Here is a 27,147-nt window from a genome sequence, read left to right on the forward strand (position 1 = left end):
GGAGGCAGAAAGTTACATTAGATGGAGTTGGTAAATACCACTTGTATGTAGGTTTAAAGAAGGTTGTTTCTAAGTCAAGTTTCTCATATTTAGCTGCAATATTCTTTTTTTTTAAGATTTATTTATTGGGCCCGGCGCGGTGGCGCAAGTGGTTAAGTCCTCGCCTTGCACGCCCGGGATCCCATATGGGCGCCGGTTCTAATCCCGGCAGCCCCGCTTCCCTTCCAGCTCCCTGCCTGTGGCCTGGGAAAGCAGTCGAGGATGGCCCAAAGCTTTGGGACCCTGCACCCGTGTGGGAGGCCCCGAAGAGGCTCCTGGCTTCGGATCGGCATAGTATCGGCCCGTTGCGCTCACTTGGGGAGTGAATCATCGGATGGAAGATCTTCCTCTCTGTCTCTCCTCTCTGTATATCCGTCTTTCCAATGAAAAAATAATAAAAATAAATCTTTAAAAAAAAAAAGATTTATTTATTTATTGGAAAGTCAGATATACAGAGAGGAGGAGAGACAAAGAGGAAGATCTTCCGTCCGATGATTCACTCCCCAAGTGAGCACAATGGCCAATGCTATGCCGATTCAAAGCCAGGATCCAGGAACTTCTTCCAGGTCTCCCACGCGGGTGCAGGGTCCCAAAGCCTTGGGCCATCCTCGACTGCTTTTCCAGGCCACAAGCAGGGAACTGGATGGGAAGTGGAGCTGCTGGGATCAGAACCAGCGCCCATATGGGATCCAGGCGTGTTCAAGGCGAGGACTTTAGCCGCTAGGCCAAGCCGCCGGGCCCTGCAATATTCTTTTGTAGTCATGTTTCCTGAGTAGACATTCTCTTTTCTTAGTGCCATATTTGGGTTTCAGACAGACATGCTTTCTTGGAGGAAATCAGTCATATTTCAATTAAAATACAATGATATTTCAATTAAAATACTGATGGGGAAAGGTGTCTAAGTTAGGACATCAGCTCTCCGTTGTAACAGTCTGCTGTGGAGTTAGCAGTGGTATCTGAAAATGCTGCAGGCTGGAAGGTGACAGGTGTTTCTCTGCTAACATCAGGCTCTTTGCCCGGCTGCTTTTTAGTGCCGGCCTTGGGAGTGAATCCCCTTCCTTATCCTTTTCAGCTTTCAGATGTCACCTTCTGGTGTTTTCACAGATGTGTAGGCATCTTGTTGACTCTGCTGTGGTCATCATTTATCTCTTCCAGTTTCGTGTTTCCTTCTTTTGCCACTTCTAAGAGCCGTGTGATTAACAACTGTCCCCTCCACCAGTTAATCTCATTTTGTTAACGTTAGCCCATTAGTGCCAACATTTTTGCAAATTCTGACCTTTTGGACCTGGCCCTTTTTGGGAAGATCTTATTTAGTCAACTGTATATAATAAGTAGAAAAGGAAGCTATGAAATAGTGTATAGAGTTTTAATTCCATTTAGATTTTTTTTTAAAAGAGTGTTACTGTTAAATAATGTGGAATAAGGCATAATTGCTATTAAGCAAAATGTGTATTCAGAAACATGATATTAAGAGAAAGTGAAAGCGCCAGGCTTTATTCTTTATACCCAAATATTCTCTATATGTTTGGTTGTCAGGCAGAAGTTCAGTTCCCGAGTATCATTGTGGGGCGTGAGGTGTGACCTGGCAATTCCACACTATCCCTGGAGTTGTTTAAATTTAATCAAGGGCACAGCCCCTCCTTTACCTATGGTAGATAAGCCCCCATCACTCCTGGCTTTAGAATGCACCATGAACTGTTAGATGTTGTTACTGTGAATTACTATAATACGTAAAGCAGAGTAGCACCTAGTGATTGCACTTATAAATACCATTTATTCATATATGTTTCTTTTCATAGAACCCTTCTTCCATTTTTGGATGGTGCAAAATTCACTTAAAACAAGCGCTAGGTAGAAGGGGCTTTGCTCCAGCTACGCAGATGGGCATGGTGAGGGTGCCCAGGCAACCTGGAGTCGGCAGATGGACCTGAGAGCCCTACTGCCAGGATGGGCTGTTTCCAGCGCAGTGACCATGCAATATCCCTTTGCAGAAAAACTACAGATTTGGACATAAGATTTTTATGGGTCATGCAAGTAAGACCGCATTGCCTTTTGTCGTATAAAGTTTTGGCCCCTTCGAAATGTGAATTTTTAAGTTCAGGTTTGATTAGCACTTCTTTGTGTTTGCTTATTTTTCCAGACTTTTTTTTTTTTAATCAAACATTGACTTTCTAAACTGATGGGTCATGCTAGTGGTACAGTAGTTTTTTTTTTTTCCAGTAGCTCTTTTTTTCTGAAATGATGGATTTTTTTTAAAGATTTATTTTTATTATTTTGTTTATTGGAAAGGCGGATATACAGAGAGGAGAGACAGAGAGGAAGATCTTCCGTCCGATGATTCACTCCCCAAGTGAGCGCAACGGCCAATGCTATGCCGGTCCGAAGCCAGGAGCCTCTTCCGGGTCTCCCACGTGGGTGCAGGGTCCCAAAGCTTTGGGCCGTCCTGGACTGCTTTCCCGGGCCACAGGCAGGGAGCTGGAAGGGAAGCGGGGCTGCCGGGATAGAACCGGCGCCCATATGGGATCCCGGGCATGTAAGGTGAGGACCTTAACCACTGCGCCACCGCGCCGGGCCCAAAATGATGGATTTTAAAAAGCTAATTTTAAATTCCAATTCAGGTTTTTGGACTTTGAGGCATGTTGGTCTTGAATTGAGGTTGATATGGAGAAAATACTATGGTTCTAATAAATGGAAAACCTTAGTGACAGTTTTGTGCATTGCTGAGAATGCAAGTAAAGCTATTTAAATTGGATATATTTCTGACTAGAATTGAGAAAAAATATTTTTCAGTTGATTAGCATTTAAATCTTCATGTGTTCTGAAGTAATTTTTAAAATGCCCTTAATATATATGTGATTTTGCACTTACCATTGATTTTTTATTTCAAATTCTCATCTCATATTAACAACAAAACAAAATCTGTTCTTGGAAGAGCACAACTGAATTATAGGTAGTCTTTTCTTGTTTGGATACTGTATTTGACAATCAGCAGGCATTTTTTATAAGCTCGGTGGGCAGGCTCAGTCTCGATGTTTGACTTTGGCAGGCAAGATATGAAATAGTTTAAATAGTTCCCCCACATATGTTGTTGCCCAGTGAATGTGTACTTCTTTCTTTCATCAGAAAGATAAGACATCACAGTATTCTTTCACTGCTCTTTGTGCTAACCTTGTGTATTGCCATTTAGGTCTTGGGATGCTAGTTGCAAAGGGAATGATTTGGTGATGGAGTGTTCCCACTGACCGATGGACTCAAAGAGAAAAAGGTAAAGCCACTTCTTCCCCTTCTTCTATCCTAGGAAAACACAACAAACACTCCACACATGTGGAACTTGCCTTCAGATTAATTTTCTTTGTTTCTTTTTGAAAAACATTTTGAGAGAGAGAGGGAAGGAGAGGCAGAGGGATTGACAGGCAGATGGACATAGAGAATACTCTTGTATTCGTCCCCAAATGCCTGTGGTGGCTGGAACTGGGCCAAGGTCAGAACCAGAAGCCAAAAACATACTCCACGCCTCCCATGTGGATGGCAGGAACTCAGTTGAATCATCATCACCGCCTCCTGGGGTGTGTCTCAGTGGGAAGCTAGAGTTTGGAGTTGGAACCAGGAGTGCCCCTGACACTCTGATGTATGGCACAAGCATCTCGGGAGGCCAGAAGTCCAGTCCCAGCTAACCTGTTCTTGCTGATGGTGATTAAGGGGGGGGTGATATATATAGATATATAGATATATTCAGGTGGAAATAGAAGCTTTTTAAAAGAAAGTTGATTAGTTGTAAGTTTTGTTGCTTCTTTATTATGCTTTATAAAGCGCCCTCCAGAAGATATCTTAATTTCATAACTTTAAAACTCTCCTCACTATTTTTGAACAATTTCAGGTTTTCAGAAGTAGCCTTACTAATTGCAGTTATCTTCTGTCTTTAGGAAACTAGTCATGAGAGATGTTTAAAAAGAAGCTTACTTTTGTGTTTCTCTTCCACGGAACCATTGTTGCTCCCAGTTACAGTATAAGGGAATATTGTTTAATAAAAGTGGAGAAATTGTTAGGTATTTAAAGAAGTTTTTGTGCCTCATTAAAATTTCAGCAGCAGAGGCATGTGTTAAGCATAGTGGTTCAGGCACTGTGTGGGCTGTGTGCATGCAGATTGTAGTGCCTGAGTTCTAGGCCTTGCTTTACTTCCAGTTTCAGCTTCCTGCTAATGTATACCCTGAGAGGCAGCAAATGATGGTTCCAATAGTTGAGTTTCCACCACCCTGTGGGAGAGCTGTATTAAGTTTCCAGCTGCTGGCTATTGGGTATATAACCAAAGGAGAGGAAATCAGCATGCCTTAAGAAATACCTGCACTCCCATGCCTGCAGTGGTAGTATTCACAGTAGTTGAGATATAGAATTGATCTAGATGCTTGCCAGTGAATGGATAGATAGTGGAAATGTGGTATACATGCACAATAGGATATTATTTAACTGTAACAAAGAATGAAATCTTGTTATTTGCACCACTGGGGAATATTATGTTAAGTGAAACAAATCAGGCTCAGGAAATAAACACCATGTGTTGTCACTTATATATGGATGTTAACAAAGTTCATCTCACCTGAGATAGAGTGGACCGGGGGTTACCAGAGGCCAGGTTGGTGTGTGGTGGTGAGAAGATATCAGCTAGGAACAAGAGTGCAGTAGTATAGGAAGAATAACCTCTAATGTTCAGTGCTGCACAGCAGTAACCAGGGTAGACAACAATTAATTATATATTTGAAACCAGCAAGGAAGGTTTTTGAATATCCTCAACACAAAGAAATGGTAAGCGTTTGAGGTGATGGAAGTGCCAGTTATCCTGCTCCAATCATAACACATTGCCTGTGTTCATTAAAATATCATGCCATGCACTCTAAGTATGTAGGTATTATATATCTACTAACAATCTTTACAAATTAAAAATTTGAGTAGTATGTATAGATTTAAACTCAGCATTAAATAGAATAGATTTCTGTTTGTAATTTTTCCTCATCAAATACCCTCTTTACCAATTGTATTAGTCAGATTTTCATTCCTATAACCAAATACCTGAGGCAACAATCTAGTAGCAAAAATGTGTTATATAGCTCACAGTTTTGGATGTTCAAGTGCAGTTTGGGTGGCCCAGTTTCCTAGGTTCTGTGAAGGTGATGGATTGCAGTGGTGCACAGGAAGGATCATATGGGGAGATTTAAGTAGCCCCCTCTTGGGAGGGCACAATCTGAGAACCCAAGAGCCTCCTGTTATGCTCTGTCTTCTGAACAACATAATCAGATCAAGTTTCCACCTTTTCTGTACCATTAGCTTTGGTCTAGGGTTTGAAAGTCTTGCCTAAGTTTAGGACCCAATTCATAATGTAACCATAGCACCAACTCTAAACTGAAATTTCAAAGTAAGGCTTCACTTTAGAGCATGTTTTAACTTTAATATCAATTAAAACAAAGGGTTAGTATATTCGAAAGTTAGAATCCTGAAATTTTTTGCTGTCAAATCAAAAGACTTCCCCAAACAGCCCCTAGGGTTTTTTTTTGTTTGTTTGTTTGTTTGTTTATTTTTGGCTGCTTAGGGGTAGTTAAGTAATGTGTGGGCCTAGATTATCCTCTTGCATTTTTAAATGAAAAGTTATTTTCTCTCAGCTGCTGTGTAATAACCAAGAGGATGCAATTGAACCAGCCATCCATATGCTGGTGAAAAGTGTGATCACATGTAAAATATTTACAACAAAGGATACGATTCTGAGCTTCCAAGACAAATGTGTGATCTTTTCTTGGTGTTTGTAGTTCCACAGAAGCAGAAGGATCCAAAGAAAGAGGCCTGGTCCATGTCTGGCCAGCAGGATCTTTTTTGGTTGCTCCGGAGAGATTGCCAGGCTGGGGAGGAAAAACGGTTCTGCAAGCAGCCCTTGGTGTGAAGCATGGAGTTCTTCTGACGGAAGGTATTAAAGAATGGCCCAGCATGCTCACACACAGCTGTGTGTGAAACCTGGCCACGAGCATGCTTGCACACACATGTGTGTGTGAAACTAGGACACCAGCATGCCCACACACGTCCTTGTGTGTAAGACCAGGCTACCAATATGTCTATACACACCCATGAGTGAGACCAGGCCAAGGAATTCTGGGTAAATAGGGGTTCTTAGTGAACTTGGTTGGATCTTGTACTTTCTTTGATTTTAAAATGTTTTTTATCAGAAACCAAATTAGGTTTGCTTATTTGTTTGTTTTTAATATTTATTTGGTATTTGATAGTCACATTTATAGAGAGAAATGGAAAGAGAAGTCTTCCATTGGCTGGTTCACACCAAATGACTACAGTGGCCAGAGCTGGGCTAGTCCGAGGGCAGGAGCTGGGATCCTCCCATGTGAGTGCAGGAGCCCAAGGACTTGGATCATCATGCTCTGCTGTTCCAGGAACAAGAGCAGCGAGCTGGATCAAAACTGGAGCAACTGGGGCTTAAAGCCAGCCCCCACACAGGAGCCAGCACCACAGGCTGAGGTTAACCCACTCTGCCACAGTACCAGCCCCTAGGTTAGTTCTTAAACTGGATACATACCAATAACTACAGTAAAAGGATGGATTTTGGAGGCTGGTGTTGAGGTATGGCAGGCTCATCCACCTCTTGCAACCCTGGCATCCTGTGTCAAAATGCCAATTCAGGCGCCGTTTGCCCTGCTTTAAATCTAGCTTCCTGCTAATGCATCTGGTAGATAATAGAAGATGGTCTAAGTACTTGGTCACCGGCCATCTCCGTAGGAGCTCCAGAAGAAATTCCTGGTTGAGGACATTTTACTGTTTCACATCTTTTTCTATGCTTCTTGTCAATACTGCTTTCTTTACTGGGATAGTAGCTATTGAAAGAGTTGGTGAGCTGTTGCAAGCATGTTATTCTATCACATGGGAAAACATTTAACATGATCTTAACCAAAGAGCTTATTTTCCTTGTTTTCTCTGTGTAAACTCCAAATTCCCTAACAAGGGCACCTATCTTCTTTCTGGCGACTACTGTGTTCTTCCCTACATGGATTAAAAAAAAACTTTTTTAAAGATTTTATTTGTGAGGCAGAGTTAGAATGAAAGAAGGAAGGAGAGATCCATCTTTGATTCATTTTACAAATGGCCCCAACAGCCAGGGCTAGGTCAGAATGAACTGCTCTTCTTCCCAGAGGCCTTAGCAGGGAGCAAGACTGAAGATAGAGCAGGCAGCACTCAAATTGGTGCTCATATGGTATGCCAGCATAGGTGGTGGCTAAGCTGCTGTGCCACAACACCTGCCTGCCCACCCCCACGCCTTTTTATAAGAATTACATATTTGCTGAGCTATGGGTTAAATTCTGTACACAAACATTTTTATGTGTGTGTATTTAAAGAATTTATTTATTTTTATTCAAAGGCAGATTTTATGGAGCAGGCATAGCAGATCTTTCAAGTGATGGTTTAGTCCCAAAGTGATCACACTATCTAGAGCTGAGCTAATTTGACGCCAGGAACTCTTTGGGTCTCCCACGTGGGTACAGGGTGCCAAGGTTTTGGGCTATCCTCAACTGCGTTCCCAGGCCACAAGCAGGAAGGAGTTGGATGAGAAGCTGGACCCCCAGGACACAAACCAGTGCCCATATGGTATCCCGGTGTTTGCCAGGCTGGACTTTAGCCATTAGGTTACTGTGCCGGGGCCCCACAGTCACTTTCAGTACTATATTTTTAAATATATATTTGACTTCACTTGAGTATCTGCTTTATATAAGTCACTTTGCATTTGTTTTCCATCAATGATTGCTTTCTGGGGAAAGAATAGTACTTGTTCATTTTAAAATTGGGATGTATCTGGTGAGATGGAAAAGAATGTTCAGTTCTTTAAGACTCGTAGCCACGTCTTTGTTCTGTTGAAGATTCGACCAGCTGGAGCATAGGCACACACTCCCAAACTCCCCCGGGGCTGATGTCAAATTGAGACTGAACACAGTGGGGTGATATATTCTTTTACCCATCTCACTGGTGCTTTTACTTTTAGTTCTAAAGCTATCCATTTAGTCTGACAGCTTCATTTGCTGATTTGCTTCATAAATAAGTCTCACTTCAGAAAGGCTATTTAGTATCCAGTAAGCAATATAAATTGCATCCAAAAATTACATATAATATGAGGTTAACTGCTTTGTTAATGCTGATTCCTTTTTTGTAATCTTGAAACAAGGATTATTTTTCAGTTTTGGCCCTTGCAGAATTTTCTGTTGTCAGACTTAGTGATAAGTCAACTTTACAGATAACGTGACAAATGTGTCTTTTTTTTTTTTTATCTTATTTTGTTCTCATCTTAACCTGGTTATTCTTTTGTCTTTGAGTTTTTGGAATCTGCCTCTGTAGCTGCCTGTGATAATAGTCATTAGGAGGGGGTCCATATAAGGGGTTTGTAGGATGAGGCAGGAGAGAATGAGACCCTTTAGTTGAATGTAAGTTACCTCTTGCAGTTTGTGCAAATTCTCATTGAGAGCAAGTGTTTAGTCTGATGGTTAAGACACCTGCATCCAACACGGGGGTACTTGAGTTTGATTCCTGGTGCTGGCTCATGGCTCCAGGTTCCTGGCAACACAAACTGTAGGAGTAGGTGGCGATGGCTCCAGTAGTTGAATTCCTGCCATCTGCAAGAGAGAGTTGAATTGCATATCAGGTTCCTGGCTTCAGCCATTACAGTCATTTGGAGAGTAAACCATCAGATGAAAGTGCCTGTCCCCTGCTTCCCGCTCTTTTTCCGTCTCCTGAATAAAACAAAAAAATTAAAAAAAAAATTTTTATGGTGAGTAAGTATGAAATACTGTGTGCCTCTACCAAGTTTCCAAAATTATCCTTTGAAGAAAATAGTTCTAATCTTATTATAAAATCTAGAAGGGCTTAAAGGTTTGCTGATAAAATTTCTAGTTAATTCACAGTTAACTCACTAACCTCTCCTTTTTTCCCCCTTCTTTGACTTCAGATGGTGAGGTCTACAGCTTTGGGACCCTTCCCTGGAGAAATGACTCAGTGGAGATTTGCCCAAGCAGCCCTGTTCTGGAAAATGCCCTGGCTGGGCAACGTGTTGTTACTGTGGCGACAGGGAGTTTTCATAGTGGAGCGGTGACCGAAAGTGGCGTGGTATACATGTGGGGGGAAAACTCTGCCGGCCAGTGTGCCGTTGCCAATCAGCAGTATGTGCCGGAGCCGAACCCTGTCAGCATTTGTGATTCGGATAGCAGCCCCTTGTTAGCAGTCAGGATTCTGCAGTTGGCCTGTGGTGAGGAGCACACGCTGGCACTGTCAATAAGCAGAGAGATTTGGGCATGGGGTACGGGCTGCCAGCTGGGTTTCATCACCACCACCTTCCCGGTTACCAAGCCACAGAAGGTGGAACATCTGGCCGGGCGTGTGGTGCTACAGGTTGCATGTGGTGCGTTCCACAGCCTAGCGCTTGTGCAGTGCCTGCCTTCCCAGGACCTGAAGCCGGTCCCAGAAAGATGCACCCAGTGCAGCCAGCTGCTGATTACCATGACTGACAAAGAGGACCATGTGATTATATCCGACAGTCACTGCTGCCCACTGGGAGTGGCTCTGTCAGAGTCCCAGGCAGAGAGCCATTCCAGCACTGCCATCAGCCCCTCCGTGGACACCCTTGACAGTCAGGGAGAAGTATTCGAGAACACTCCCACAGAACGTGATGGGCCCATTGCTGCCGAACTGAAGGAGAAAAGCATTGAAACCACCAGCGGCAACCTCAACTCCTCCCAAGCAGAAATGGGAACAGTGGAAGTTTCCTCTGCCGGGAACACTCCATCACACCCCAACGCCCAGGCTGTGAATGAATGCTTGGGGAAACTGTCGGGCCATTCGGTGAGAGGGGAATCAGAGAACAGTGAGAAGCCAGTGCCATCTCAGGTACCTCTGCATTTTATAATTTAAAGCTGCTGCTGGGGTTGAATCCTCTGAATTTTCCTTTAGAAATTTTCAGTGCTTAAGACTTGGTGACCTTTTTTGGAATTTGATTAGGTAAGGAAAAGATTTGGATTAATCAAGTTGTGGCCTGTTACCAAGTTGAAAGAAGTCGTGTTGAGCTTGCTTTGTAAGAAGAATCCCACTTCCCTCTAGTGCTTTTCTCCCCATGGCTAAAGTGTTGAATTTTGGGGAACCCTTGGATATTTTAATATAGCTGTATCAGGGTACTTCAGGAAGTTCCTGGAAAACTGAAATTAAAACCTCAGGGTTTTGGTTTAGCTTTTTTTTTTTTTTTTAAATTCATGCATACATTTTTTTCTTTAGTCTTAGGAAGATTTATTTATATATATATATATATATATATGTATATATATGTATATATGAAAAGGTATAGTTATATAGAAAAAAGAAGAGACATTCTATCTGCTGGTTGTCTCTCCAAATTGCTGAAATGACCAAGGCAGGGCCAGGAGAAGCCAGGATCCAGGAATTTCATCCAGGTCTCTCATGTGAGTGCAGGGAGCCAAGACTTGGGCCATTTTCCTCAGGTGTATAAGTAGGGAGCTGTTCCTGAAATGGAGAGGCTGGAATTCTAACTGGTGCCCTTCTGGGATGCTATGCAGCAAGTAGTGGCTTAACCCATTATGCCCTAGCGCTGGCCTTAGTGTAGATTTTCATAGTGTGCATTTTACACAGCTTCAAAACCCCTCACATATCCACTGTGGTTCTTTTTGTGTTTTACTTTTTAAAAGATTTTTTTATTGGAAAGTCAGATTTTACAGAGAGAAGGAGAGACAGAAAGATCCTCCACCTACTGGTTTACTCTGAAGTGGCCAAAGTGGCTGGAACTGAACTGATCAGGAGCCAGGAGTTGATTCTGGGTCTCCCATATAGATCCAGGGTCCCAAGGCTTTGGGCCATCCTCAATTGCTTTTCTAGGCTACAAGCAGGGAGCTGGATGGGAAGTGGAGCAGCTGGACATGAACTGGCACCCATGTGAGATCCTGACAGAGGCAAGGCAAGGGATTAACCATTAGACTATGGCTCCAGGCTCCCACTGATGTTCTTGTGGCTTGTATTTGTGCCTCTTCTTAGTTCTGCCTGGTAAAGTTCTTTCCTGCAGCAATGAAGGTCCTTGAATTGTAGGCAGACCAAAGAGCTTCCGCCATCATGTGCTGTTTAAGCTTCTCATCAGGTCCAGCTGTGGTCCTTAAGGGGTTTGCTGAGGGGTAACATTTTCTTAAGCAGTTCTCATTTTGGAAACTGGTGACATGGGTATAAGCTACTTGGCAGAAGCATACAGTGAAGTCTAAATCTCATTGACAAAACCAAATGGATCATAATGAGTAGTGTAACCATTGTTACACAACACAAAACTTTATAAAGTACAACCAAATCAAACATACAAACCAAATTGTACAAGAACTCTCTTGTGTTCTTGTGTGTTTTTAATTTAAAAACTTTTTTTTTTTTAGATTTTTTTGAACCACATAGCTTTTTGATTCTTTATTCTTGTTATTTACTTTGTTGAGATCAGAATATGGGAGTCTTTTTAGAATTGGTCTTTATTTCACAATCTAATAAGCAAGCTATATGGATATTTGAATTTTAAAAAAATTAAGTGTAATTCGTTGAAGGATGTAAAAATATAAACAAAGCAAAGAAAATAATGCTTCAACAAGAATGTATGTGGAGAATTCTTACACTGTATATGGCTGTGAAAAAGTTTGTCTTTTTGCAAATTATTACTCTAATTTGTTAAGTTTTAAATATGAAAGTATTACATATTGTTTATTTGATTTCCATAATTAAACTACTACCTTTACTTCTTTTGGACTTACGTGATATTTAGTTTTTGTAATTTGTACTAGTTTTGGCAATGTGTGTTTTTATTAAATTGAATTCATTATTTGTAAGTAGCATTTCCATTACATAGCATATTCATGAGAACTTAAGTGAGTTAGGATATAAAAAGCAAGAGTCTGTATGATATTTGTGAAATAAACTAAAATATTACTGGTTGGCCAGGACCTGTCAAGTTGCCTTTCAGCAAAATTGCTGATCATATGTGTATTGTTGTTGTTTTGGTACATTTATTTATTTACCGTATCCTTATTTTAATTAAGTAGAAGGAGCCATTTAGAAATCAGTTTGAGGTTTATAAGATGTGGAGCTTTGTGGCTTTTTACTGCCTGATGGTAGTAACCCTGTAAAGTACTCCCCTCTAAATACCCTGCTGCCTGTAACGAGCCCTGGAAACAGAGGGCAGTTAGTTCTTCTGAACGAGTTGTGAGAATTCTGTCACCACAGAAAGGATCAACTTTCAATTTGTCTTCCGTTTTACGTGCTATGCTTATTTATTTTGTTGCTTGTTTTAATTGCAAATCACTTGCACAGAAGTAGCTCTTCCAGATTTGGTGTTTAATTCACCATTGTGCCAGGCAACAGGAATTGTCTTACTTAAGACAGTAAGGAGCCAGGATTTTTAGAAAATATTTATTCATTTACTTTTCAGTTCAGGGGACATTTAGGAGTACATGCATTCTCTTGGGATTATTGAGTAGAATAAAAAGCAGATTTTTCATTATCTGCCTTGTAAGCAGAAATATTCTCTGTGTGTGCTAGGTAAATTTAATGACTTTTCTTTAAAAAAAGGATGTGACAGCATAGAGAAGTTTCAACTGTATTATGAAACTGTAGTTTGATTTTCTAATACACCCATGACTCACACTTGGAACATTGGTTCCAAATGTTTAATTATTAACCTACTACCTCTACCCTCAGTGGTAGCAAAAGCAAACACATCCTTCAGCTTATCTAGTCCCTGGGCCATGGAAAATAACTCATTAATGAGACATAGAAGGATTTGAACTCAACAAAACAATTTGGGGTAAGATAGGTCAAAGTTATACCTCGTCTTTCTACTTACATGCTATGTTAGGTTTCCATTTTGTAAAACATTTTAGAAAAAGCCTTTTCTTTTTAAAATGCAACCAATTCCTTCTGTTTCTTAGTAGCAGCCTAGGCAATTTTCCTAAAAACAATCATCAATAAGCTTGAATTTGTCCAATCAAAACAGAGGTTGTCATGTTACACAAAGCTGTATATTCCATACCTTTCCTCCTTCCTCCTCTTCTACTGTGCTTAGCCTCTTAAAAGCAGCTAGGACTTATCTGTAAATGTCATGGGAAAAATACAGCACCCAGGCAAAAGGGACCAAAAAGTTTTTGCCAAAAGATCTACTTTTTCTTAATCTATATAAAATGAGTCTGTTTGAGTTATTTTTTACAATGCAGACTTAGCAGCATAGGGGATCCTCCCTCCCCCACCCACTTTTCAACTCTTTCTCCCTCATTTTTTTCCCAAATCATTACAATAGTGTAAGTCATTCATTTAACAGTTTCACTTTCTGATATATAAATGCAAGGAAGTGTGCTTTCGTCAGTTGTTGCCATGTTATGTACTGATTCTATGTGTGCTCTGAGGATGGGGCACCTGTAAGCTGGAGATGAAGAGATGTCCTCCTCCTGTGGATTCCTGTATACAAATAGGAATGGTTGTTTAACTAAAATTGTTGCCTCTGGGATAAGGGATGATATTTTCACCTGCTCTCTTGTGTGTGTGTGTGTGTGTATTTTAGCCTCTTGTAGAAGAAGCAATTCCTAATCTTCACAGCCCACCAACCACAAGCACCTCTGCCCTCAACAGCCTGGTGGTCTCTTGTGCATCTGCTGTTGGTGTGAGAGTGGCGGCGACCTATGAAGCTGGGGCCTTGTCTCTTAAGAAAGTGATGAACTTTTATAGCACAGCCCCTTGTGAGCCTGGAGTGCAGGCAGGCAGCAGTACACTAGGCCCAGAAGGCCTGAAGGATAGCAGAGAAGAGCAGGTCAAACAGGAATCCATGCAAGGGAAGAAGAGTTCGAGTCTTGTGGATATCCGAGAGGAGGAATCTGAGGGGGGCAGTCGAAGACTCTCCCTCCCTGGTTTGTTGTCACAAGGTAAGGAAATAACCAAGGTGTGTGAACTGACTTTTGTCCAATCAACTATGTCCTTGACATGCGCTCCATTTAAAACAAGTGAGCATTCTTAGTTAATAAAGCTGTCAATAAAACACCTAGAGCTGCTTTGAACTATGAAGTATTGAGTATTCAGAAATATAGATATGTCTGCCCTATATGGATAGAAATATCACACAGTAACGCATAAATATGTATATTTTACATAGCTGTTAAAATTTTTTCAAAAAAAGTAAAAGTACATAATTGCCCGTTAAGATAGTCGAGCATACCTTTTATGACTACTTTTGCTAATAAACATGAAGAATTGTGTTCTAGAGTGTTAACAGCAGCCTTGTTTACTGATTGGAAGCCAGATTGCTGAGGTTTTGATGTGACTGTTACGTAAGTGAGGAATTGTTATATAATACTTTACCTGAAGGAGGGACTCATTTTTAAAATCTCAGTAAGAAAAACCATCCACAATAAGATGTTATTACCAAAAAATGTTTTATTTGAAAAACAGAGCAGCAAAAAGCGCTAGAGACATACACAGAGAGATCTAACACCCACTGGTTCATTCCCCAAGTGTTAGCTACAGCTGCGGCTGGGCCAGGCTGTGGCTAAGAGCCAGGAACACAACCTAGGGTTTCCATGTGGAAGGCAGGAGCCCAAGTACATGAGTCACCACCTGATGCTTCCCAGGGTGTTCATTAACGGGGAGCTGGATGGAAAGCTGAGCCAGGACTTCAATCCAGGCTGTCCTCTAGGGTGTGCAGGTGTTCTGAGAGGTAACTTCACTCTTGCTCCAAATACCCATCAGGCAGAATCTGTTTAGGGTGCTAACTGTATTACACGGTTAGTTTGTATTTCTGTGTCTGCTTAGCAGTCTAGATCACATAGACCTTGTCTTCTCAAAATTGGCCTGCAGACCAGTGACATCAGCTTAATGTGTGAACTTGATGGAAATGTGAGGGAACTTAATTTATGGATGACATTTTTTTTATAGATTTTATTTTTATTATTTTGTTTATTGGAAAGGCGGATATACAGAGAGGAGAGACAGAGAGGAAGATCTTCCGTCCGATGATTCACTCCCCAAGTGAGCGCAACGGCCAATGCTATGCCGATCCAAAGCCAGGAGCCTCTTCTGGGTCTCCCACGCGGGTGCAGGGTCCCAAAGCTTTGGGCCGTCCTTGACTGCTTTCCCAGGCCACAGGCAGGGAGCTGGAAGGGAAGCGGGGCTGCTGGGATTAGAACCAGTGCCCCTATGGGATCCTGGGTGTGCAAGGCGAAGACCTTAACCACTTGCGCCACCGCGCCAGGCCCGACTGGGATGACATTTGATGATTTTTTTCAAAACCTAAGTTGGCACCAAATTAGTATAAATTAGTATGAGATATACATAGTATCTCTTGTATGCATCTATTATGATTTTGAATGCTGAGAGATAGCAGTCTTCTTTTACAAGACTGTTCAAGTACTCCATAGAATAATTTAAAGTATGCAGGAAAGTATCAAAACTTTTAGTACTTCCCTTCATAATCTTTCCCTATCTTTGAAATTTGGAAACTTCAAAATGAATCTTTTTACAATGCAATTGGATTTGGACTTTACCTTGGGAATGCTTAGCTTTTAACTCTGCTCTGAAATGGGGAAATATTCATTCACCTTAGTTTAATGTTTTTTTCAGCCCATTCTTGAGAATGCAGGTTCTAGAGGTTATCACTAGAGGTACACAGAAGCGGTCTGTGTAGCTGAAAACATGGAAATGGGGCTGAGTTAAGCACATGTGAACAGAGCTTTTCATTACGGGACCTGTGAGCGCCTTCTATACACTGACACATTGGTGTGCCACACACACACGCCCACACACACACATCTCTGCAGGGTTGGGAGGAAAGATGGGCGAAAGTGTGGGGAGGCATTTACCAATCTTATTCCACAACTGAAATCCTGTTGACTGCCTAGAACCTGTAAGGATGTGTTTTGAAAACACCGTGTAAGTGCATTTCTCTGTAATTCTTCTGCTTCGGAGTTAATTCTCCCGGTCCTCACCCCTCCACCCTGCTCTCTGGTTTGTTGGCAGTCTCCCCCAGGCTTTTAAGAAAGGCTGCTCGGGTGAAGACGAGAACTGTGGTTCTGACCCCCACGTACAGCGGAGAAGCAGATGCCCTCCTACCTTCCCTGCGGACAGAGGTGTGGACCTGGGGGAAAGGGAAGGAAGGGCAGCTGGGCCATGGCGACGTGCTGCCAAGGTGAGTGCCTCCAGGAACCCGACCTCGACAGGGACAGATAACCTCTGTGCTGGGAAGGTCTGTAATGTCCGTTTCCTCCTGGAGGAAGTCTTCTGCCCACAAACGGTTGTGCAGTTCAGCTTTGATAAGAAGCTGTCCCTTGGGTCTTGAATTTGCTCCTGACAGCAAAGGGCTTCAGCATTCTTGATGCACCCTGTTGCTGCTGCTTTGATGCGTGATTATTTTGGAGTACCAAAAGGAGTGGTAGGGATAAGAAGGCATTTCATTGGAATACCCTAGTGGTGCAAATTTTTAATTGATAAAAAGAGCCAAAGGTTCTTTTTCCCTGAAAGGTATTTCTCTGACACTGTCAAAATAATTATAACAAAGGCAATAAACTGTTAATCTACATAAACTAGGGAAACACTCGTTTGGTTTAGTAGGAACTGTTAGCATGTAAGAGACACAATATGTATGACATTTGTGGGTCTGTAAATACAATGATTACAAAGTGAATTAATAGAAATGTCTGTTCTTGGAACAGGGGAGACAATGATGTCTTTTTTTTTTTAATTACCTTATTTTGCTCTCTATTTTTATACTTCATTGTGTCCCAAGTATACTCTGCTATAATGAATCATTTGAAGTTACATGATTTCATAATTCTGGATTATGGCAGTTAGTCACAATTAACATATGATTAAAGTAAAAACCTTCCCAAGTGATAATATTTAAATGTAAAATGAACATATATCGATTTTTGATTTAGAAAAAGTCTATGTATTTAATTTTTTAAGAGAGAGAGGGAGAGAGAGCATCTTTTATCTGCTGGTTCACTCTCCAGATGCCTACAACAGCAGGAACTAAACCAGGCTGGAACCAGTAGCCTAGTTTTCAGTCTGGGTTCCCACTTGAGTGACAGGGCCCTAACTCCTTGAGGCCTCACCTGCTACTTCCTGGGGTGTGCCATGGAAAGAAGCTGGCCTCAAATGGAACCAGGGCTTAAACCTGGAAACTGTTATGGGATGCTGGCATGCCAAGTGGCATATAGATTGTCTTAAGCATCTGCTCCCTCCACCCCCATTATTTTAACCATTTCTTTGGGAATATTTATTTACTTGAAGCCATTTGCTGTGTGATCTGAGAAAGGTGTGAGTCTCGCTGCAGAGACTTAGACGTCATATGTGTTCTTGTGTGTGTGTGTGTGTTTCTTCAAGGCTTCAGCCGCTGTGTGTGAAATGTCTGGATGGTAAAGAAGTCATCCACCTGGAGGCTGGCGATTACCATTCTCTCGCTCTAACTGCGAAATCCCAGGTGAGAGGCAAACCAGTGAGTGCTGATCTTACTTTCACAGATAGCCAGTTAGGCAGAACTGAGTATCTGCTGTGGTTAGGCAGCAATACTATATCTTGTTTGAATGTTCTGCTCTCTCTCTCTCTCTCTCTCTCTCTCTCTCTCTCTTTCATGCTGTTGTTTCCAGTTTACAGAAGAGGAAAGTAGACCAGAGAATTAACGTGACTTATCTGGAGTCATACACAATACTAGAGCTTTCATTTGCACGCTGTTCTTCTGGGCTAAGAACCTGGCTAGAACATGATCTCGTTTAAACCTAAACTCTAAATTTCCCAGGGAGCTGAATTTTTGTTTGTTCTTTGATGAAGAAAATCTATAACAGGACATGAAAGAACAAAAACAAAAGATCTTTCCTTGTACATTGTCGAACCTGAAAGTAATCTCCAGCATTCCTTAAAACCTTCCCTATAGATGCGAATACCCTCCTTGGCAAAGAAGGCATTTAAAATTGTTTGTAAGTGTATTCAAATAATGATTTTTCACAAATTCCTTGATTTTTTTTTTTAAGATTTACTTTATTTTTATTGGAAAGTCAGATATATAGAGGAGAAACAAAGAGAAAGATCTTTCGTCCAGTGGCTCACTCCCCAAGTGGCTGCAATGGCTGGAGTTGAGCTGATACGAAGCCAGGAGCCAAGAACTTCCCCCGGATCTCCCATTTAGATGCAGGGTCCCAAGGCTTTGGGCCATCCTCCACTGCTTTCCCAGCCCACAAGCAGGGAGCTGACTGAGAAATGAAGTAGCTGGGATACAAACAGGCACCTATATGGGATCCTGGCAGATGCAAAGCGAGGATTTAGCCATTAGGCTATCATGCCGAGCCCAATTCCTTGATCTTTTCAGAAAGCCAATATAAAGAATCCTGAAAGCTTCAAATATTAGATTTTATTTTAAATTGAACTAATACTAATGTTTATGTAGGTTACATTAGTATTAGGAAAGGGAAGGAAGATTTGTTGCTGTTTACATGCTGAATCATCCAGAAGACTTCCTGACATATGAAGAAGATTAATTAGGTCAACTGCACAATTAAAATGACTGGATTTCTTATTTACATACAGTGAGACAGAAAATGCATGTGGGGGAGAAGCTGCTGACAGTTGCAAACTATTGCAAAGATAGGGATAATTCTACCAGGAAATGCAGAGTCCATACGACACTGACTTTAGAGCTCTTTTAAAAGGTCAAGAAACAAAGCAGACATTAAAAGCAAGCTTTTTTTTGGGGGGGGGAGGGGAAATGAGAAGTATCAATGTTTCAAAAATATTTCTTTATCATCAAGTCACTCCAGTGTAAATTCAGTACAGTTGCAAAAATAATTCCAGTACGATATTTCCAACTCAGCAAAATAATTCCAAAATTGTTGTAAGAGAATAAATAGAGGTGAGCCAAGGAAATTCTGCAAAAAGAATAGAAAGGAAAAATAAACTTTACCTTTATAAAACATATTAGAAAATTACTAACAGATTAGTGGAATGAAAATATGCTTATAGACTAGACATAAATCCAAATGTACAGGTGAGAATTTAGGATCTGATACAGGTGAGCTTTTCAAATCAGTTATGAAAGCAGGACTGAATATTCACTAAATACAGTTGGAACCATTAGATACACAAATATACGTATGCACTCAAGGACTTAAAATATCTTTTTAAAAACTTTACTGTTAAAAATTTATTCGAAGAGCACAGTGACAAACTTTCCTCTGCTGGTACATTCCCCAAATGCTCACAACAACCAGGGCTGGGCCAGACCATAGTTAGAAGTCTGGCATTTCATCCAGGCAGGAGTTCCATGAGGGTGCTGGGCCCAAGTACTCCTGGGGTGTGTATCAAGAGGAAGCTGGATAGCTGGATTGGAAGTGCAGGCAGGACTTGGTCCCAGGCTTTCAGTTATGGGATACAGGTATTCCAAGAGCTGACCCAACCTACCGCATTACAATTCCCACTTGTATTTTTCGTTAATATTAAATTAGAGTTTTAAAATGCAGCAGCCACTTGATTAAACTATATCTACAGTCTTCTATGTAGATATTAAAAAATCATGTTGTAGATGTATATTTAGATGCAGATTTCTTTAAAAGCTAAAATGTCAATTCATAACATTAAGAAAAAAATCAGATCACAAAGAGGCATTTGTAGTGTGATCCTGTTTTATCCTTTTATATTTTATATGTATTATAGCTAGTAGACATTGAGTTTTCTGGAAGGATATATGTTCCCTAGACAGCGGTAGAGTCATCAGTATTTTCATTTTCTGTTTCTTGTTTTGTTTTACTGTGACAGTGTTAGACAGTGACCATGAGTCACTTTTATAACCAGGTTAAACAAAGCCATTTAAATTAAATATTGTTATATTTTAGTTTTTATCTGTAGTAGGAACGTAGGTGTTTATATAGGAAGGAACCTTATATGTAAATAATTCCAAAGTGTTCCTATCTTCAGAGTAAAGAATCATGATTAATTTCCTTATAGTCCTTGCCTTTATTTATCACTCTCTGTGTAGGAGCATACGATAGTTTCTGGATTTAAATACTGATTCTGTCATTTTCCAGTGTGTTGCTTTGGGTAACTTAATTAACCTTTCTGGACCAGTTTTTATCAGTAAAATGTCAACTAAAAATTTTTTTTTAAAATGTTGTGGAAATTAAACATCGACTGATAAGCAGCAAGTGTTAAGAACCGGACCTGTGGGTGGTAAACACCTGTTAAAAGTCAGGTGTTGCTAACTTCCTTTCTGTGTCTTCATGTGTAATCTGTGTACCCATTACATCTTCATGTGTACTATACATACCCATTATCTTTGATCTTGTTTAAAATTTGTTTTCTTGATATGTGTTATTTTTAAAATATATATGTAAAGACTACTGTGAGTTGTTAATGTGTAATGCTGTGTATACATTATTATGAAACTAGTTCAGAGTTAACTACAAGGTCAAATTCACAACCCTTACCTGCTTTCATATGTTTCTCTAATAGGTTTACTCATGGGGTAGCAATACCTTTGGTCAACTTGGGCATTCTGATTTTCCAACAACAGTTCCTCGTCTTGCAAAGGTACTCTAATAAACTTGGTAGCAACTTTTCTAGAATTCTAAGCTATAGTACTTAATATTTCTCCATTTTTTTCTTTTAAAAAATAGAGTTGCCTTTTTTTTAGCATACATTATTTTGATATTCTTAATTTTTAAAATATTTATTTATTTAATTGAAAATCAGAGTTAGAGGGAAGGAGAGACAGAGGTCATCATGTGCTGGCTTACCCTATGAATGATTACAACAGCCAGAGCTGGGCTGGTCCAAAGCTGGGAGTCAAGTGCTTGTGAGTCTTTGGCGTGGGTGCAGGGACCCAAGGACTTGAGCCATCCTCCACTGCTTTCCCAGGCACATTAGCAGGGAGCTGGATTAGAAGTGGAGCTTCTCTTGAAACGGCACCTATATGGAATGGCACAACCACAGGCAGAGGCTTAGGATGCTACTCCGCTACGCTAGCCCCTTAAATTTTCTTAAACATGAAGCTGCTTATTTAAGTATTTTTTTAAAAAGTTATATTTCTTTAATATCAATTCTTGAAAATTCATAGTTCTTTTGTCTTTCTAAAGTGAAAAAATATATACCAAAAAACAAAAAATCCGAAACAAATGTTTTCCGAACTCTGTATTACCAAATCATGTCTGTTCTATAACTTATCATGTGTTTGGCTAATATATAGCATTATTTGGTGGTTATCTGCTTTTATGTTTTATTTCTAACGTATGGTACTATCATCTTTTTGTAAACCTTTCCCTTTTCTATAGTAACGCTAAAGCCTATAGGTTATCATTGTTATACTATTTTTATGCTCTGGCTTCAGTTTATGCAGTGTATTTAGGCAGTGCCAGCTCCTAGTCCCTTTTGTGCAATTCTAGAGCAGTGTTTTCCTACCTTTCTTTTATACCCCCTGCTATAACACCCTGAGGAAATACTAACTCCCTATGGATAGTATTGGTTCCTTAACCAGCAGTTTTGACTTTTTTGGTGGGGACAGGTAGTTTGTGTAGTGTGCAAAATGGAGTGGGATATGGAACTCATGCTTAGGTAGTTAGATTCTGAGGTTTTCTTCATCACACAGACCTCTACTATTGAGAGTAACAAACTCAGACAGGAAGGTCATTCCCATGATTTGTCTACTCCATATACAGCATGCTCCCACTACGGTCTTGGACTTTTACATGCATGTTTTCTTTTAGTCAACTTAATTTTCCACCGTAGAATAAGTCTTAACATTAGGGAGTAATTATGACTTGCCTTCACTCAGTCTTCAATATTCTCAAAAAGGCTACCGAATTTCTGCTTTATCAAAAAAGTAGAGCAAATCATCATTTCTTGTGCTTTTGGTTGTTTGTATTTTTACCTAGGAAGTAGAAAATGTACTTATTTATGCTAAGGAAAATTTTCTAATGTGACAAGGTGCTGGGAGGCAAAATTCTATGTAGTTTTACAATGTCTTAGTTTCATAACTGTACATATAAGTACTATGGAATCATGATTGTGGTTTACTTGGTGAATTGTGAAAAAAGATTTTGAAGTCATTCTAATTTGTAAGAATGAAAAGCTTAGGCAGAATGAGATTTGAATTAATTTTAATTAGAGTAAGAAGATGACTGCTTCCTCCTGTCAAAATGCTAGCATTCATTCTTGGCAAAATGAATCAAAATTCAAAACAGGCTAGTTTGAATTTGAGAACAGGGTCATGGTAGAACAGGATAGCTGTGAAGTAGCCAGTACATGCACATGGACACATAATAACCAGGGTTGAGCCAGGCTGAGACCAGGAGCCCAAAAGTTGATCTGGGTTTCTCACGTGGGTGGCTAGGCCCAAGTCCTTGTGCCACCATCTGCTGTCTCCCAGTGTGTGCGTTAGCAGGCAGCTGGATCAAAAGCAGAGTAGCTGGGACTTGAACCAGGCTATGAGAATCTCTGTACCACATCCCAGCCCCAGTGCTGTTTTTTTGGTTTGTTTTTTAATAGAAACAATCCAATTCTGAATTTAAAAGCTGAACATGGGATTTCTACATCTGATATACATTTTGCTGGCTGAGTTTTGCTCTCTGAGACAGGCCTAGATTTGTACCATGCCTTAAGTAACCTAATATTTTAGTTTCTGGAGAGCTGAAGTTGTGCATCGCCTTAGACAAACAATATCTTTCTGTTATTGCAGGTGAGCAGTGAACATGGAGTCTGGAGTGTAGCTGCAGGCCAAGATTATTCCCTGTTTTTGGTGGATACAGAAGACTTCCAGCCTGGGCTATATTACAGTGGCCGACAGGACCCTACAGAAGGTGACAACCTTCCAGAGAATACCAGTGGTACTAAGACTCCAGTACTTCTCTCCTGTAGTAAGGTGAACAGGAATTGGATCCTTAGGTGCACATGCTATAACACATGAGAAATCTGTCATATTGGTGCTTGTATGCCTGACCACCAAGTACTCTGACTACCTTATTTAAGATTGCAGTCCCCTTTCATCCAGTCACTCCTTACATCTTTTTCCTCATGCCTTCTCTCCACGGTCCCTGTCACTAATACACTGTGCCACTTCCTTGTTCTGTCTGTTGTCTGTCCTCTCTACTGTAAGATTCACCAGGGTAGGGATTTTAGGCTCTTCCGGTCATTGTTCTATCTTTGTTGTACGTGTCTTAAAAAAAAAAATTCTCTGGGAAAAGTGCATGTCACAGTGATGTTTCTTGACTGCATATGTGGAATCTTTAGAGGTGAACTCGAATAGAAATGGGGTAGGTGTATTCTGTTAGTGGGAGGTTAGTTGCGGGGTCCTGAGCAGGGTCAGGGCAGACATGAAGGACCCGGCAGCCTTTGGCAGTGCTCTATCATTTCTTCTCAGCTTTTCACCGAAGCTCCTGTTGCTTACTTGAAGATCTAAATTTTTCTCTGTTCTGTTTTGTCTTTTTTTAAAACTCGAACTTGTGGCTACACCCAACCTTAGTAACTCATATCTTGCAAATAGCAAAGCTATTATGTTCTGAGTTTCTTATTTCTTTTGAATCATATTGCCTATGGAATGCTTTTAAGTCTGTTTTTCTGGCTGCGTTAGTATCCTAGGAATGTATAGGAGCAAGATCTTAGCTGCTAAAGGCAACACAGGCCAAGATTGGGCTCTTGGCCTTTGCTTAGCCTCTTCTTTCAAGTGTGCTAATTGAGTTTATAGTTGTTGACTGTGGCTGCACATTCCCCATGAAAGAGTGCAATTAAAATAAAGGATGAACCAGACTGGTGAAAAGACCAAAGCTCTGGTGTACAGGTGTACAGGTCGCCTGCTTAGTTTAATAATTTAAACATGTGAAGACATTGGATGATTCGTTGAATGGTATTTTTGGTAAATGACAAAGACCATTTTAAAGAATATCCCTTTGTGTGGAACTTTTTAGAAACGCTAAACTTTTAGCCGCTTGACATTTTCTTGTTTAGAACTCTGCTCTTACTGCTCCTCCATCGTTCACAAGTGGGCCCTGAAACATGTGTCCCTGTCCTATGTATGTTTCAATTTCTAGGGTGTTTGTAGTTCCCCATGTATCTTTTACTGTGAAATTGGTTATCAGCTCTAAAACAAAACAAGTAAGCAGCCTGATCTGTAGTTTTTCTCCAGAGTTTCACTCTGGTCAATATTATGCTGCCAATGTTTTTAAAATGCTCTTGGAAAGTTCCTGAGTGTTTGACAGTTGGCTTTTACCAGCGCACACAAGCTGGCTCAGTGCACCAAATTATCATGATCTAATTATGTTTTACCTGTAATCTTTGTATGTTTTTCTGTTTCAGCTTGGATATGTAAGCAGAGTCATAGCAGGAAAAGAGAGTTATATAGCCTTGGTGGACAAAAACATCATGGGGTATATAGCCAGTCTTCATGAGTTGGCTGCTACAGAAAGACGGTTCTATTCAAGACTAAGTGACATCAAATCTCAGATTCTCAGGCCTCTTCTCAGCTTGGGTAAGTGGAAGTGTCCCCCACCCCTTATGCCCAAATCATTAGGGCTCTTATTTTTTTCTATTCTTTATATATCATAAAGAAAGAAAACCATACTCACTTCGGCAGCAAATATACTAAAAAGAAAGAAAGCCTTTGAATTGAGGTTTATTCCTTTCTTTCCAGTCTTATGTTTTTTTGTGCAGTGAACAGGTTATATTTTGTTTACATCAGCAGTCCAGCTGTCTCTTCCCCTCTCCTGCCTTTCCACAGCTCCTTCTATTTGCAGAAGTAGACAGTGGGGCTTCCAAGGTGTGACAGAGAGGCAGACACCACACTGGGGACATTGAGTCTGGAGGCTGGACTTCCCAGTGAGGCTAGATTCTCATCAGTTCAAGTGGATGGAATTGAATATTTTTGCTTAGCTTTATTGAGTTGTCTCCCAAAGCCCTCTGTAGCATTCCAAGGGCCCCAGCATTCTGACTTGAGTCACACTTCTGCATGAAAAGGCTGAGCTGACTGGAGTGGGTGGGAAGAACTAGCAAGACAGAAGTTGGTATGAAAAGTTGAAAATAAACTAAGAGATAGATACAGAAGTGAGTTTAATTCATGAGCTTTGGTAACTAGTGTGTGAAATTAGAAAATTCACTTCCATTCATTTGTTGTCGTATTACATATGTTTGAAAAGAAGGTTGAATTACCAAGGTGGTTCTCCAATTTGGTTGATCTTTGTCATCTGGAGAGCCTTTTTTCAAATACCTATCCTAGGATCTGAATTTCAGACCTATTCTGTAAGGATCTGTAAGGATCTTGTCCTGAAATTACTAAAACTTGTGATTTTTTTTTTTACATTTATTTATTTATTTATTTGAAAGGCAGAACAATATAGACAGGAAGAGAGGGAGAGAGTAAGGGGTGGAGAGAGAGAAAAAGAGAGAAAGAATTGATTTTCCATATACTGTTTCACTCCCCAAAAGCTTCTAGGACAGGAACTCCACCTGATACCCCGCATACTTAGGTACTATCTTCAGTACTGGGGCCATCTCTGTTGCCCTCCCGCACCTTAAGCCAAAACCTGGAGCAGAGGCAAAGCAGCTGGGGCTGGTTTCACAAGTGGTGGCAGATTAACACACTGCACCAAAATGCCACCACCAGGTTCCCCCATCCTCACTTCAGACCCAGCCACCGATGGTCTTTCAAGTCACTTTATTGAACAATGAGATTATTTGCGCTCCTTTGATAAAATATGTCTCAACCTGTTGAGTGTTTTCAGAAAAGGAGAACTTAAAATGTTGTTCATACAATCATAATGTTCAAACTTTGACTGTTGTCATTATTTTGTTACAGAAAATTTGGGCAGTGCCAACACAGTTCAGTTGTTGCAGGAGGTGGCAAGCCGATTCAGTAAGCTGTGTTACTTAATTGGTCAGCATGGAGTCTCCCTGAGAAGCTTCCTGCAGGGGATGAAGGAAGCCAGGAACCTGGTCATTCTGAAGCATGCCAGTCTCTTCCTGGACAGTTATACAGAGTAAGTATTGTGCCGTGTCATGTTCAGTCCCTGTAGGGCTGCTGTGCCAGGGAGAAGAGTTGTTTAATCAGAAGAGACAGCAGCTGTGTTTGGACCTTAAACCAACTCTAGCATGGCTAAAGTTTAGTTTTCTTTAAAGGAGAAGAAAGTTGAAAAATAATAATCCCTGCTATATCCTAGCAGAATTATTGATAGTGACTTATGTTATATAAAGTATAATAAACCTGGTTATTTTCTCAATTATGTAAATTGTACTAAAACTTGATAAAGTTTCAAGACCAATTGCTGGTTAAAAACATGAGATTGATTGATTCTGATGTTTGCTTTTAACTCTCCTGTCAGTGAAGATTTGAAAGACCAAAACACTATTAACATTGAGATATTTTCTTGATAAAACCCAGAATGATTATCTAGAGTTTTTTTACTGCTCTTTAAATAAAATATCCCATATGAAGTTTAATTTGCATTTAGCATTATGTTAGGCATAACTTAAGTGCTACTTTCATGTGTGTTGTATCAGTGATCTCAAATGTGCATAATTTTAGTTTATTCATACTTTATCCATCCAAAAATAATACTGAGTGCCCATGGAGTGCCGGTCACTGCACGGATCTCCAGGTCCCCACTAGCCCTTGAAAACCACCTGTCCTCAGGGAGCTCAAGTTCTGTTTTCACTTACGGCATTAAGGTGAACACTGTACAAATAATGATCATGGAAAGGATGTTCTAAGTTGCCCATAATCCTCCTGCTAGAAGGAACCACAGTTGATCATTTTAGTGTGTTTGTTTTCAGATGTCATGTACAGACTGATGCATGAGATTCTAATTCTAAGCAAATTTGAATATATTTGAAACTTTTCTGAAAGAATATAGTCTAGTTTGAGTTTTTTAACTTACCAACCTTCCGATGTGGAAAATGAAGTAATATAACTTGACACTGATTCTCTTTTTAAAATCTAGGCTTTGCTGTTTGTATGAAAGTTTCAGCTGTCATTAGTGTAATTTTCTTTTCAAGTTTGTATTTACCTCTTTTTTACTTTTTCTTCTCTGATACTTTAGGCCC

The 27,147-nt window shown here is 40.4% G+C and overlaps 1 protein-coding gene across 2 annotated transcripts in view; it reads left to right on the forward strand.

Annotated features, from left to right (window-relative positions):
• LOC121168103 (alsin-like) overlaps positions 1-27,147 on the forward strand; it is a 72,292-nt gene that overhangs the window by 12,916 nt on the left and 32,229 nt on the right. The window contains exons 2-11 of one of the 2 annotated variants that reach the window (XM_040997882.1): positions 3,227-3,304; positions 5,835-5,989; positions 9,020-9,954; positions 13,652-14,009; positions 16,096-16,264; positions 17,461-17,557; positions 20,575-20,652; positions 22,796-22,978; positions 24,409-24,580; positions 25,904-26,084. In XM_040997882.1, coding sequence (XP_040853816.1) covers positions 3,285-3,304; positions 5,835-5,989; positions 9,020-9,954; positions 13,652-14,009; positions 16,096-16,264; positions 17,461-17,557; positions 20,575-20,652; positions 22,796-22,978; positions 24,409-24,580; positions 25,904-26,084 — 2,348 coding nt within the window. In that variant the 5' untranslated portion in view covers positions 3,227-3,284. Of the gene's footprint in view, positions 1-3,170; positions 3,305-5,834; positions 5,990-9,019; positions 9,955-13,651; positions 14,010-16,095; positions 16,265-17,460; positions 17,558-20,574; positions 20,653-22,795; positions 22,979-24,408; positions 24,581-25,903; positions 26,085-27,147 lie in introns of those variants that run through there. The other variant, XM_040997881.1, reaches the window with a different exon arrangement.

Source organism: Ochotona curzoniae, unplaced genomic scaffold (assembly GCF_017591425.1).
Source record: "Ochotona curzoniae isolate NIBS_2020 unplaced genomic scaffold, NIBS_Ocur_1.0 patch58, whole genome shotgun sequence".
NCBI classification, from domain to species: domain Eukaryota; kingdom Metazoa; phylum Chordata; class Mammalia; order Lagomorpha; family Ochotonidae; genus Ochotona; species Ochotona curzoniae.